At 52.8% G+C, this 14309-nt stretch overlaps 1 protein-coding gene and 1 long non-coding RNA gene across 7 annotated transcripts in view; one reads left to right on the top strand and one right to left on the bottom strand.

Moving 5' to 3' along the window:
- SPTBN4 (spectrin beta, non-erythrocytic 4) overlaps window positions 1-14309 on the bottom strand; it is a 117578-nt gene that overhangs the window by 5071 nt on the left and 98198 nt on the right. For 3 of the 5 annotated variants that reach the window (XM_033224963.1, XM_033224965.1, XM_033224964.1), the window contains exons 27-33: window positions 10932-11176; window positions 5989-6127; window positions 5805-5889; window positions 5193-5389; window positions 3020-3639; window positions 1601-1670; window positions 695-987 (exon numbers count right to left, since the gene is read on the bottom strand). In XM_033224963.1, the coding sequence (XP_033080854.1) occupies window positions 695-987; window positions 1601-1670; window positions 3020-3639; window positions 5193-5389; window positions 5805-5889; window positions 5989-6127; window positions 10932-11176 (1649 nt within the window). Of the gene's footprint in view, window positions 1-584; window positions 988-1600; window positions 1671-3019; window positions 3640-5192; window positions 5390-5804; window positions 5890-5988; window positions 6128-10582; window positions 11177-14309 lie in introns of those variants that run through there. The other 2 variants (XR_004440579.1, XM_033224967.1) reach the window with 2 other exon arrangements.
- On the top strand, window positions 682-10517 carry LOC117091947. 2 transcript variants are annotated; one of them, XR_004440581.1, is made up of 3 exons: window positions 682-762; window positions 5233-5408; window positions 10430-10517. It is a non-coding gene; the product is annotated as an uncharacterized LOC117091947 (long non-coding RNA). The 2 variants fall into 2 exon arrangements; XR_004440580.1 differs by lacking the exon at window positions 682-762 and adding an exon at window positions 2181-3130.

Below are 14309 nucleotides of genomic sequence, written 5' to 3' on the forward strand. Positions count from 1 at the left end.
CCCAGATTCTGCCTTTCAGTAGGACAAAAAGAGGGTGGACAAGCAGGAGCTGGACTCCAAGAGCAGGTACATCGTGGCTAGACCCTCATTTGGAAACCTGTAAGAGATGATGCCCCCTTCCCAACCCCTACCCTCATTAGTTTGGGCTCTGCCCCTTTTCGGACCCTCCCCCAATTTGAAACTTAAAGGGTGGACCCACCCCACTCACTGGCTGGGTGACCTCTCCAGGCTCCACGACAAACCATTGAAACCTTCTCAGCTAGACGCCTGCCTCTTTGCTATTAGCTAGTCAACTCCCGGGTTGGTTGCTAAGAGGTTAGGTTCCAATTTATTCACTTTCAGAACATTTTCCCTCTGTTCCCACCTAAGCTCCATCCATCAGCCATTAGATGCACGAATCTTAGGTCCTACCCCTTCCTGTCCATTGGTTGGAATCATCAAAGTTGAGCCCCCCCCCCATCTGGCCCCACCTACTACCCAAACGGGTTGGCGCGTCTGACGTTAAACCACACCCTCTCCTGCTCATTGGTTGGCTTTCTTGATTTAATCCACCCCCTCCTCTGGCCCCCACCTACCACCCCCACCTGCCGGAGGGCCTGAAGTTCAGCCACACCCGCTCCTCAGTCCCACCGCTCCACTCATTGGTCACCCGGAGCCTGAGACCCACCTTCCAAAGCCCCGCCCACACGCTCACCGGTTGGACGACTTGCGGTTAGCATCGAGCTCGCGCTTGCGCAGTAGGAAGCCCTCGTGCTGCACTGTGTGAGTGGGCGGTGGCGGAGGCGCGGGGGCGGAGCCGCCCTGGGCCGGGGCGGAGCGCGAGCGCCGGCTTCCCCCGCCCTCACCACCCTCTCTGGGCCGAGGCCGCCGTCGCGGCTTGGGCCGGTCCCGCGCCCGGGGCCGGTCCGGCCGAGGTGTCCGCTCGGGCGGCTCAAGCCCGTTGGGCAGGCGGCCTGGGGGAAGCTCGCGTGGCTGAAGCAGCGACGGCTGTGTGAAGGGAGGGGGAAAGGGGTGCTGTCCATGGAGGGGGTGTGGGGGTCATCTGTTTTGGGGGAGTCATGGGTCTGGGGTCCTGTCTGCAGGGCCGTCTGTCTTGGAGGCGAGTATGGGAGGACCTCAGGGTTGGAGGCCCAATTCTTAGGGCCCCATGGGGTCTTGGGAGTGAGTCTGTTAAGACTCACTGGTTTCGAATCCCTCTCAGTGGTGGGAAGAGGCAGCCAGATCTCTGGAGGTGGGGGTGCAAGCAGGGCGTGTCCCCTCTGTCTGCAGGAGGAACCTGGGGCTTCCTTCTGTGTGTGCGTGTATGAGGCTCTGAAGAAATTTGGGACCCCACTGGGCTGAAGAAATACAGAGTCCAGGACAGATGTGGGAAGAGTCTGTGTGTGTCTGTGGAGGGGAGTAGGGGTCTCTTAGGTAGGTGCCCCGTCTTTCTAAGGGGGACATTTTCAGATTCTGGGGACCCTGAGAGTCCATGCTGTCTCTGCAGGTTCCAGGTAGGGAATGGGTCCTGCCAGGGCTAGGCATTGACTGTTTCTGAGATCCTGCCCCTTGCTCTGAAAAAGGGGTCCTTGTATCCCCACCCATCCGGGGCTCAACTTACCCCAGAAGGCAGCCCTGGGCCTGCCTCTTTCTCCTGCAGCTGTTCCACAATGTCAGCCAGAGTAGCCTTCCTGGGGGATGGGGGACAGAAAGACTCAATGAAACCAGGGTTCCTTCTCCCAGGGACCTGCCTAGCTGGGCAGAGGAGCCTCCACTTCTTAGCTGGAAGTGCCAGGCCCCTGCCTACTTCTGCAGCTGTTTCTCTCAGATGCTCGCCTTAGGTACCACAGGTGTTTGAGACATGTCTGCTGAATGGAGGACCAAACCTCTCGCCCCTTTGAAAAAAAAAATTTTTTTTTTTGAGACGGAGTCTTGCTCTGTTGCCCAGGCTGGAGTACAGTGGTGCATGATCTCGGCTCACTGCAACCTCTGCCTCCTGTATTGAAGCAATGCCCCTGCCTCAGCCTCCCAAATAGCTGGGATGACAGGCATGCACCACCACGCCAGCTAATTTTTGCATTTTTAGTAGAGACAGGGTTTTGCTATGTTGGCCAGGTTGGTCTCGAACTTCTGACCTCAAGTGACCCGCCCGCCTCAGCCTCCCAAAGTGCTGAGATTACAGGCATGAGCCACCACACCCAGATACCCCTTTGAATTTTAAGCAGCACAAAGAATAACTTGTAAATGTTGCCTTTCTCCACCCACCCCTGACTCTCCAGTCCCCCGATCACCCCCATTCCAGCCCAGATAATTCTGGGTCATCATTGATGACAAGCCTGTTTTCCCCAATGGACTGACTGTGAGTCTCTAAAGTCAGGGATGGGACTGGTTCAGTCGCCGCTCGACTCAGCACATGTCAGGCAGAGTGGGCACTCAGCAAATGTTCATGAAATGTGAAATTTAAAAAGAGTCAAGAAGTAATTGTCTCCTGACCAAAGGCTTCTTTCTGGAGACACATAGAGATGATTGGACGGATCTGCAAAACACACAGTGGCCAACTCTGGATTCTGAAAGTCCTGGTGTGTTGAAGCTGAGTGACTTGCTCTCTTTGCGCCTCAGTTGCCCTAGCCGTATGTACAACGGAGAAGACAACAGCCCCCACTTCATAAGGCTGCTCATAGAATTGTGATAAAGGGTCTTCTTTCCAAGGAGGTGAGGGTTCCACTATCAGCCCAGTGGACACACTGAGGCACAGAGAGGACAAAATCCCTGCCTCGGGGCACCCGGGAGACTTGATGCAGGAGTCACAACCCAGGGGCCGAGAACCTGCGTCTGGAGAAAGGCTTCCCTTCCTGTGTAATAATGGGCACATCGATTCTTTTGCAGCCTCAGTTTACACCTCTGCAAAATGGGTACCGCGACGATATCTCCTTCCTTGGGAAGTTCGGAGCCCTGAAGCCCCTTCACTGGGCCTGTGCTGTGCCAGGAGCTCTCAGCTTTCCCCTCCCCTCACTTCCTGGTCATGCAGTGGGCGCCTCACCCCTTGACTAGGTCTCCTCTGATGGGCATCTCCTGTTCGCTGGACTCCTGCCGCTCCAAGCGCCGCTCACGCCGCTCGCGCCGCCGCTCCATCTGCTCGTAGCGGCCCAGGGTAAGGCTATGTGCCGCCTCGTGCTCCGCTGACTCCTGCCGTTCCGGCCGCCGCCTCCGCGCAGCCTCCTCGGATTGATCGACTGACTCTTGCCGATCGGGCCGTCGCCTCCTGGGAAGCTCCTCTGCGCGATCAGCTGACTCCTGGCGCTCCGGCCGTGGCCGGACCTGCTCCGCCGCCACGGGGGCCGCGGGGGTCTCCGCCGCGTCCTCTGGTGCGACCGGCAGGGCCGCGGGCTCCACCCTCCCCGGGATCTCCGGCAGCCGGTCAATGCGCGGCTGAAGGCGCTCGGGCTTGAGCTCCTGGCGCACATACCCCACCCGAGTCCGCACCTCGGCCGAGAGCGTGTCCGAGGCCCGGCGGGCCAGGGGCTCCAAGCCCCTTTCATAGCCCCCTGGCCGCAGCAGGGGCGCCGCCTTGGCCGCCAGTTCCGTGGGGTCCCCAAAGAACTTGCGCCCCAGCAGTGGGGTGGGCGGCTGCTTGCTCTGTTCCGCCTTGATTTTCTCGATCTGGGGATGGAGGGACCAGGATTAGGTTGGAGGCGTCGGGCCGGGGCGGGGTAAGGGGGAGGTCGGGGGAGGCGGCCTGGGTTTTCTGCCTCACCACTCAATTGATCAGTTCCTTGAAAAAGCAAGGTGTCCAGGCCTGTGCGATGCTTTGCTCTCTGTCAAGAACTTAAAGCCTTATTCTCGCCGGCAAACACCTATTTCTCTTTTAAGAATTGGCTAAATCACTTTTTAAAAAATTGAGTAAATCAATTTCTCTGCGTGCCTTTCTGACTCCCATTCTCCTTCCTTAATGTCCCCCACAGGACTTTAAGACTTTTTTTTTTTTTTTTTTTTTTTCAGAGTCTTGCTCTGTCATCCAGGCTGGAGTGCAAGGGGCAAGATCATAGCTCACTGCAGCCTTGACCTCCAGTGCTCAAGTGAGCCTTGAGTCTCAGCCACCCCTCTTAGTAGCTGGGACTACAGGCACATGCCATCATGCCTGGCTGTTTTTTCTTTTTTTGCTTTTGGTTTTGGTAGAGACAGGTTCTCAGTATATTGCCAAGGCTGGTCTTGAACTCCTGGGTTCAAGTAATCCTCCTGCCTAGGCCTTCCAAAGAGAGTACAGGTGTGAGCCACCCCACTCAGTCTTTAAGCATTTTTTAAAAAATTTTTTTGAGATGGAGTCTTGTTCTGTTACCCAGGCTGGAGTGCAGTGGCACGATCTAGGCTCACTGCAACCTCTGCCTCCCAGGTTCAAGTGATTTTCCTGCCTCAGTCTCCCGAGTAGCTGGGATTACAGGTGTGCACCACCTTGCCCAGCTAATTTTTTTTTTTTTTTTTTGAGGCGGAGTCTCGCTCTGTCGCCCAGACTGGAGTGCAGTGGCGCAATCTCGGCTCACTGCAAGCTCCGCCTCCCGGGTTCACGCCATTCTCCTGCCTCAGCCTCCCGAGTAGCTGGGACTACAGGCGCCCGCCACCTCGCCCGGCTAGTTTTTTGTATTTTTAGTAGAGACGGGGTTTCACCATGTTAGCCAGGATGGTCTCGATCTCCTGACCTCGTGATCCGCCCGACTCGGCCTCCCAAAGTGCTGGGATTACAGGCTTGAGCCACCGCGCCCAGCCAATTTTTGTATTTTTAGTAGAGATGGGGTTTCAACATGTTGGCCAGGCTGGTCTCAAACTCATGGCCTCAAGTGATCCACCCATCTTGGTCTCCCAAAGTGCTGGGATTACAGGCATGAGCCACCACACCTGGCCTAATTCTTTTTATTACTAGTCTCTTCACCTAATTATTCAAGTCTCAGAACAGAATCCCCCAGGCCAGTTCCCCCTCCCTCTGCCCATCCCAGGCACCATCCCTCTGCTTGTTCTTCCCCTATCACATCCCTGACATTCTGGGCTGTCACTGGTGACAGGTCTGTCCCTCTGCTCCACTGGGAGCCTAGCAAGGGTCTTGGCACTCACACAACACAGGACTAAGCACCATGTCCGGGTGTGTCTGTTTCATATAGAGCCATGGGTGTGGGGGGTCTTGGTGGGGGTGGGGTTAATGGGGCAGGATCTGGGGAGCTGACCGTGGTCAGGCGCCGCAGAGAGCTGAACCTCTCTTCCCAGGCTGCAGCCGCTTTGCGGAAGGCCTCGTGTCGCCGGATAAGCTGCTCCACCTCATCCACGCTGCTGCCCAGCTCCCGGCTCTGCAGGAGTGGCTCCTGGGCTGTCAGCCAGGCATCAGCCACCACCGCCTCCTGGGCAAACTGGTGCACCTCCAGCACTGAGGAGGGGCATGCAGGGTAAGGATTCTAGGGCATCTGGAGCCCTTCCTAGGGCAATGGCTGTTTCCCCTGGCCTTCCACACCCCTGCGGCTTTCCATACCCCAGCCCTGACCATCCTGGGCTCTGCAGGAATGACAGAAGCTGGGGCTATTTCAGTGGGCATCATTCCTCCTTTCTGACTCCCATTCCTCCTTCCTTAATGTCCCCCACCCAGGACTTTAAGACTTTTTTTGGGGGGTGGGTATTCAATGGCAAGGCAGCCCCCTTGTCCACCCTTCCAGGCCCTTATGTTTGCTTCTGGAGACCCATGGGTAGGGTGCAAAGCATGCTCCTGTCACCCTCTGGGCCTTGGCTGGACAGGCTGGAGCATGTCCCTGTGCCCTTGAGCCACGTATGCCTGGGCCCCCACTCACTCTGCTGCAGCCACTCCCAATGGCGGTCCCACTTTTCCGACACCTCCTCCTTCCTGGTTCCCAGCTTGTCCAGCTGTGCCTGGATCTGGGAGTGGCAGGTGGGTGGGAGGGAAGTCAGGGTGTGGAATGGCTTCCACCCCAATGTGCCCAGGTGGCAGAGGGGGACCCCCTCCCTGCTCCCCACCTCATCAGCCATGGCACTTTTGTTGAGCAGCAGAGATCGCCCCAGCTCCTGGCAGGCAGTCAGCTCAGGCACCCGCGCCTCCAGCTCAGTCTTCAGGCCCTGGTGGTAGTTCATGAGCACCTCCACTGATGACACGTCCCTGCAGTGGGTGGCAGGCAGGGATCTGAGCCACGGGCAGCCTCCTCAGCCTGCTCCATACATATGGCTCCTGGTGACCCAGAATCCTTGAGGCTGACATCCCACACCACCTCGAGACACCTACTTTCTTTTCTTTTTTTTTTCTTGAGATGGAGTCTCACTCTATGGCCCAGGCTGGAATGCAGTGGGGCGATCTCAGCTCACTGCAAACTCCACCTCCCGAGTTCAGGTGATTCTCCTGCCTCAACCTCCTGAGTAGCTGGGATTACAGGCACCCACCATCATGCTCAGCTAATTTTTGTATTTTTAGGACAGATGGGGTTTCACCATGTTGGCCAGGCTGGCCTTGAACTTCTGACCTCAGGTGATCTGCCTGTCTCAGCCTCCCAAAGTGCTGGGATTACAGGCATGAGCCACTGCACCAGGCTGAGACACCTACTTTCGATGACCAAGTTCTGAGGGCCCATGGTTCACTAATTCAATGATGCAAACTTTCTAAGTTTCTAAAATTTCACACTTTGGTGATTCTAATCTTCTAGGATTCCAAGATCCAAACTTCCTTTTTTTAAAGAGGGTCTTGCTCTGTTGCCCAGGCTGGAGTGCAGTGGCAAGATCACAGCTCACTGCAGCCTCAACCTCCTGGGCTCATGCAGTCCTCCTGCCTCAGCCTCCTGAGTAACTGGGACCGCAGGCGCACACCATCACACCCAGCTAATTTTTTTATTTTCTGTAGAGACCAGGTCTTGCTATGTTGCCCAGGCTGGTCTCAAACCCCTGGGCTCAAGCAGTCCACCTGCCTCATCCTCCCAAAGTTTGAGGCTATAGGCATAAGCCACCACACCCAGCCAAGATCCAAATTTTCTAACTTTTCCTAGCTATGCTTCTGAAGGTTCCACTAGCCAATGATTTTAACCTTGCAAGTCTGTGCTCTCCAAGGCAGTAGCCACTAGACATGTGAGCACTTGAAATGTGGCCAGTCTGAATTTTGATATGAAGTGTAAAATGCACACCAGATTTTGTGGAGTTAGCATAGTAAAGAATGTAAAATGTCTCATTAATAGTTTTTTGTTGTTGTGCAGTGGCACGATCCCCGGTCACTGCAACCTCCCCCTTCTGGGTTCAAGTGATCCCCTGTCTCAGCCTCCTGAGTAGCTGGGATTACAGGCGCCCGCCACCACGCCTGGCTAATCTTTTTGTATTTTTAGTAGAAACGGGGTTTCAACATGTTTGTCAGGCTGGTCTCGAACTCCTGACCTCAGGCGATCCGCCCACCTTGGCCTCCCAAAGTGCTGGGATTACAGCCACACCCGGCTTTTTTTTTTTTTTTTTGAGATGGAGATTTGCTCTTCTTGCCCAGGCTGGAGTGCAATGGCGTGATCTTAGCTCACTGCAGCCTCCACCTCCCAGATTCAAGCAGTTCTCCTGCTGCAGCCTCCCGAGTAGCTGGGATTACAGGCACCCACCACCAAGCCTGGCTAATTTTTTGTTCTGTATTTTTAGTAGAAATGGGTTTTCGCCACGTTGGCCAGGCTGATCTTGAACTTCTGGCCTCAGGTGATCCACCCACCTTAGGCTCCCAATCTCTGCCGAGATTACAGGCATGAGCCACTGTGCCTGGCCTCATTAATAGTTTTGTTTTTGTTGTTGTTTTTGAGACGGACTGTCTGTCACCCAGGCTGGACTGCAGTGGTGCAATCTCCGCTCCACTGAGATTGGGAGGCTGAGGAGGGCAGATCACCTGAGGCCAGAAGTTTGAGACTGCCTGGCCTCATTAGTAGTTTTAATATTGACTACCTGTTGAAGTGAGAATACTTTGGGTATGTCAGGTTAAATAAAAATGTATTACTAAAATTAATTTTCATTTGCTTTGCTTTGTTAATATGGCCACAGATTTTAAAGTACATATGTGGCTCACATTTGTGGCTCATGTTATATAACTATTGGACAGCACCATTCTAAGCTATCGTATGTCCAAAACAAATTCCAAGTTTCTGAAGGTTCCATCAGATGGCAATCATGGCTTCATGCTATGGTTTGAATCTACCACTTAGGCTCAAGAGATCCTCCTGGCTTAGCCTCCAGAGTAGCTGGGACTACAGGCATGCACCACAATGCCCAACTAATTTAAAAAAAAAAAATTTTTTTTAAAGAATCACCATGATTGACTAATTTTTCCTTTTTTGTAGAGATGGGGTCTCACAATGTTGTGTAGGGTGGTCTCAAACTCCTGGGCTCAAGTGATCCTCTTGCCTTGGCCTCCCAGTGTTGGGATTACAGGCGTGAGCCACCTCTTCTGGCTACATTGGCCAAATGTTGACGGTTGTTCAAGCCACGTGTTCACGATACACATGTGGGTTACCTTTACTTCCCTGTATATTAATTTTTTTTTTTTTTTTTTGAGATGGGGTTTTGCTCTTATTGCCCAGGCTGCAGTGCGATGGCACAATCTTGGCTCACCGCAACCTCTGCCTCCCAGGTTCAAGCAATTCTGCTTCAGCCTCCCGAGTAGCTGGGATTATAGGCGTGTACCACAACACCCGGCTAAGTTTGTATTTTTAGTAGAGACAAGGTTTCTCTATGTTGGTCAGGCTGGTCTCGAACTCCCGACCTTAAGTGATCCGCCCACCTCAGCCTCCCAAAATGTTGGGATTACAGGCGTAAGCCACCAAGCCCAGCTTTTTTTTTTTTTTTTAGCATGGAGTCTTGCTCTGTTGCTCAGGCTGGAGTAGTGCAGTGGTGCGATCTCAGCTCACTGCAACCTCTACTTTCCAGGTTCAAGCTATTCTCCTGCCTCAGCCTCCCCAGTAGCTGGGATTACTGGTGTCTGCCACAACGCCCAGCTGATTTTTGTATTTTTAGTAGAGACGGGGTTTCGCCACATTGGCCAGGATGGTCTCAAAGTCCTGGCCTCAAGTGATTCACCCGCGTTGGCCTCCTGAAGTGCTGGGAAGACAGGCATGAGCCACCGCGCCTGGCCTATTTTTCTCAAATGTACACATCACATCACTCCACTCTGCTCTAAACTCTCGCATGGCTCCCACCTTCCTCATAGAGAAGGTATCTCCTCACCATGTGTGGTTTCCAGGGTCCCAGTGCCCCTCTGACCTCACTTCCTCTCACCCTGCACTTCCTCACTTCCTCCCTCCATCTGGTCACAATGATCTCTAGTTCTTCCTCACACACACCTAACTACAGCCCACCTCTGGGCCCTTGCACTTGTGGATCCGTCCACCTAGAAAACTCTTCCCCCAAAACTTTACCTGACTCCCCCATCACTTCATTCAGGTCTCCAGTCAAATGCATATCCTCAGAGAGACTTTGCCAGCTGTCATTCCCTTCCTATGTATATATACCCACACTATCTTTCTTTCTTTCTTTTTTTTTTTTTTAGACAGGGTCTTGCTCTGTTACCCAGGCTGGAGTGCAGTGGCAAGATCTTGGCTCACCGCAACCTCTGCCTCCTGGGTTCAAGCGATTCTCCTGCTTCAGCCTCCCAAGTAGCTTGGGTTACAGGCGTCCGCCACCATGCCTGGCTAATTTTTGTATTTTTAGTAGAGACGGGGTTTCACCATGCTGGCTAGTCTGGTCTCAAACTCCTGAGCTCAGGTGATCCACCTGCCTCAGTCTCCCAAAGTGCTGGGATTACAGGCGTGAGCCATCATGCCCCGCCCCCATACTATATTTCAGAAAGTAATAAGTGCTATGAGAATGCAATCTGTCTCAGGGCAAGGGCTTGGCCTTGCTCACCACGTGGCACACCATATGCATTTAATACATATTTGCTGAGTAAATGAATGCAGGCTCCAGGTCCTGCATTCCCAGAAGCAATGCCAGGTGTCCCTGATTCCCCAGGTCCTTTTCTTCCTGGCCACACCATGCGACTAAATTTCCAGCCTAGGTCAGGCATGGTGGCTTATGCCTGTAATCCCAGCACTTTGGGAGGCTGAGGCAGGTGGATCACTTGAGGCCAGGAGTTTGAGACCAGAGTGGCCAACGCAGTGAAACCCCATCTCTACTAAAAATACAAAATTAGCCAGACATGATGGTGAGTCCCTGTAGTCCCAGCTACTTGGGAGGCTGAGGCAGGAGAATCACTTGAACCTGGGAGACGGAGGTTGCAGTGAGCTGATACTGTGTCACTGCACTCCAGCCTGGTCGACAGAGCAAGACTGCGTCTCAAAAGAAGAACAATTTGCAGCCTCCCTGGCAGACAGGTGAGGCCACTAGACTGGCAGTGTGTGCGTGATGGCTTTATCCCTAAAACCTTCTGTGTAATCCTCCTCCTGTCTTTTCCCATTTGCAGAGGGATGCAGAAGGTCCAGCATGTGACTCCCAGGGTGGCGTGATGGAAGGACCCTGGCTCCCAATCACCATGGGACAGGATTCTGCCGGACACTCACATCCAACCACTATGTGAGCAATAAGTCAATGCCTACTAATGAAGCCACTGCGATGCTGGAATTGTTACAATTCTTCACCCACCCTCACAAATACAGTCCCACACCTCCCTTGCCCATCCTGTCTTTAGCCTGTTTCATGCTGTGACATCCCATGGAGAGGGTAATAATGGGCAACTGGGAAGGACAGAGGACAGAAGGATGCCCCATGACCTAAGTCCCCAATGACAGGCCTAAAAATGGGGTCTGAATACACACGAAGCCCCTAGAACAGTGCCTGGCACACAGAGGTGCCACACAGATATTGGCTGTTGTCATTCGGTTGGGAAGGGGGCTGTCAATGGGCTGGGGTTGGCTGGGGGAGGCCGCCAGGGGCAGGCAGGAAGCCCGAGGAGGGATGAGGGGCACCTGGGCTTGTCAGCTGCCCCAATCTGGCTGGCGATGCCATCCATCCAGGAAAGCAGGTCACGGACTTGGCTGTGGAAGCGCAGGGCGTCGGCCGTGGAGCTGACGTGCAGGCGGGCATCTTCGCAGGCTGACAGCAGCTCTTTCCAACCCTGCAGCACCTCCTGCTCCCGGCTAGCGATGGCCTCGGCATGTTCACCCGCATACACCGTCCGCAGCTGGGCCGCCCCCTCCTGCAGCTGCCGTACCTGAGGAGCATGCCAGGTCGGGCGCCAGCCCTCCATGGGGCCCAGGCTGTGCCCTCCCTCCCGCCATCTGCTCCAGCACGGAAGCCCAAGATATAAGGAGCCTCAAACTGTGATCCCACAGCCAGGCTCCTGTCATATCTGCTGCCTGATTTCTCTTTGACTTACCCGCGTTCTGACTTCTTTTCGTTCTACTACCACGTCTCTTTCAGCCCACTGCCTGATTTGTTTTGGTCTGAGAGCTCTATTTCTATTGGGTCTGTCACCTATGTTTTCAGGCAGGCCCACCTCTACCTTGGGTCTTTCAGGAAACCCCTTTCCACTTTGATGTCTTTTAGATGTGCTAATTTTTTTTTAACTTGGTTTATTTCAAACCCACTCCTTCGTAGTAGCCCAGTTTCCTGCACGATGTCTGTTCAATTGCTATTAGTCCCCTACCCAATTTCCATTCATTCTGCTGTATGAGTTCTGCTCACTCTGTCTTTCGGGTTTTGGGTTTTTTGTTTGTTTGTTTGTTTGTTTTGAGACAGGGTCTTGCTCTGTTGCCCAGGCTGCAGTGCAGTGGCGCAAACACAATTCACTGCAGCCTTGACACCCTGGGCTCAAGTGATCCTCCTGCCTCAGCCTACTAATAGCTGGAAGTACAGGTGCATGCCACTGCACCAGGATACATACATATATGTTGTAATAGAGATGGAGTCTCACTATGTTACCCAGGCTCATCTTGAACTCCTGGGCTCAAGCAGTCCTCCCACCTCAGCCTCCCAAAGTGCTGAGATTATAGGCATGAGCCACTGCGCTCAGCCTGTTGCTCACTCTGTTGATTAAATCTCCTGATTTCTTTTGGCATGACCTCCCCATCTCTAACAGATCCACCACTTATTGCTGTCAATCTCTCAGCCTGATTTCTAAGTCACTTTCTTTTTTTTTTTTTTGAGACGGAGTCTCGCTCTGTCGCCCAGGCTGGAGTGCAGTGGCCGGATCTCAGCTCACTGCAAGCTCCACCTCCTGGGTTTACGCCATTCTCCTGCCTCAGCCTCCCGAGTAGCTGGGACTACAGGCGCCCGCCACCTCGCCCGGCTAGTTTTTTGTATTTTTAGTAGAGACGGGGTTTCACCGTGTTACCCAGGATGGTCTCGATCTCCTGACCTCGTGATCTGCCCGTCTCGGCCTCCCAAAGTACTGGGATTACAGGCTTGAGCCACCGCACCCGGCCTTCTAAGTCACTTTCTAAGTAGGATTTATAAAAATAATTGGGCTGGGCATGGTAGCTCATGCCTGTAACCCCAGCACTTTGGGAGGCCAAGGCAAGCAAACCACTTGAGGTCAGGAGTTCAAGACCAGCCTGGCCAACATGGTGAAACCGCATCTCTACTAAAAATACAAAAATTAGTTGGGTGCGGTGGCTCGCACCTGTACTCCCAGCTACTCAGGAGGCTGAAGGGGGAGAATCACTTGAACCCGGGAGGTGGAGGTTGCAGTGAGTCGAGATTACACACTGCACTCCAGCCTGGGTGACAAGGTGATAATAATAATAATAATAATAATAATAATTTTATTATTAAATAATATATATTACATATAATATAATATATAATAATAATAATAATAATTGCCAGCTGGGCGCAGTAGCTCATGCCTATAATCCCAGCACTTAGGGAGGCCAAGACGGATGGATCACCTGAGGTCAGGATTTTGAGGCCAGCCTGGCCAACATGGTGAAACCCCGTCTCTACTAAAAATACAAAAATTAGCCAGGCATGGTGGCGTGTGCATGTAATCCTAGCTATTTGGAAGGCTGAGGCAGGAGAATCGCTTGAGCCTGGGAGGCAGAGGTTGCAGTGAGCTGAGATCAAGCCACTGCACTCCAGCCTGGGTGACAGAGTGAGACCTTGTGTCGAAAAAAAACAAAAAAACAAAAAAAAAAAATTGCCCAACTTTTACCTTCCATTAGACCTGCAACGCGGTTTCTTTCAGTCCTGCTCCCTGAGTTGTATTGGGCCTGCAGCTTCATTTCCATCTGACTGCTCAGATCCACCTCTGAATTTTGGCCAGACCCTCCGCCTAATTTCTAATATCTCTGTTGCCTTTTTCATTAAATTCACCCCCATCAAATTACTTTCAGAAAAGTCATATGATTTCTATCACAGACCCGTTATCTAATTTCTTTTCTTTTCTTTTCTTTTCTTTTTTTTTGAGGTGAAGTCTCGCTCTGTCACCCAGGCTGGAGTGCAATGGCCGGATCTTGGCTCACTGCAAGCTTCCCCTCCCGGGTTCATGCCATTCTCCTGCCTCAGCCTCCCGAGCAGCTGGGACTACAGGAGCCCACCACCATGCCCGGTTAATTATTTTTTTTGTATTTTTAGTAGAGATGGGGTTTCACTGTGTTCGCCAGAATGGTCTCGATCCCCTGACCTTGTGATCCACCCTCCTCGGCCTCCCAAAGTGCTGGGATTACAGGCGTGAGCATTTTTTTTTTTTTTTTCTTTGAGAAGGAGTCTTGTTCTGTCACCCAGGCTAGAGTGCAGTGGCACGGTCTCGGCTCACTGCAACCTCCACCTCCCGGGTTCAAGCGATTCCCCTGTCTCAGCCTCCTGTGTAGCTGAGATTACAGGCGCCTGCCACCACGCCTACTAATTTTTGTATTTTTAGTACAGACGGGGTTTCATCATGTTGGTCAGACTGGTCTTGAACTCCTGACCTCGTGATCTGCCCGCCTCAGCCTCCCAAAGTGTTGGGATTATAGGCATGAGTCACCGTGCCTGGTCTTGTCTGTTGTCTAATTTCTATCTACACCATAGCCAAATTCCTCTTAGCATTCTCAAAATTCCCTTTAGACCCTCGATCTGGATTTAGGTAAAATTCACAGTTTTAGGAGAACCACTGCCCAATCTCTGTTGGAAGCTTTTTTTTCTTTTTCTTTTTTTTTTTTTTTTTTTTTTTTGAGACGGAGTATCACTCTTGTCACCTAAGCTGGAGTGCAATGGCAAGATCTCGGCTCACTGCAACCTCCGCCTCCTGGGTTCAAGCGATTCTCCTGCCTCAGCCTCCCAAGTAGCTGGGATTACAGGTGCCCACCACCAGACCTGGCTAATTTTCGTATTTTTAGTAGAGATGGGGTTTCACCATGTTGGCC

This window comes from Trachypithecus francoisi, unplaced genomic scaffold (assembly GCF_009764315.1).
Source record: "Trachypithecus francoisi isolate TF-2019V2 unplaced genomic scaffold, Tfra_2.0 Lachesis_group12, whole genome shotgun sequence".
NCBI lineage: Eukaryota > Metazoa > Chordata > Mammalia > Primates > Cercopithecidae > Trachypithecus > Trachypithecus francoisi.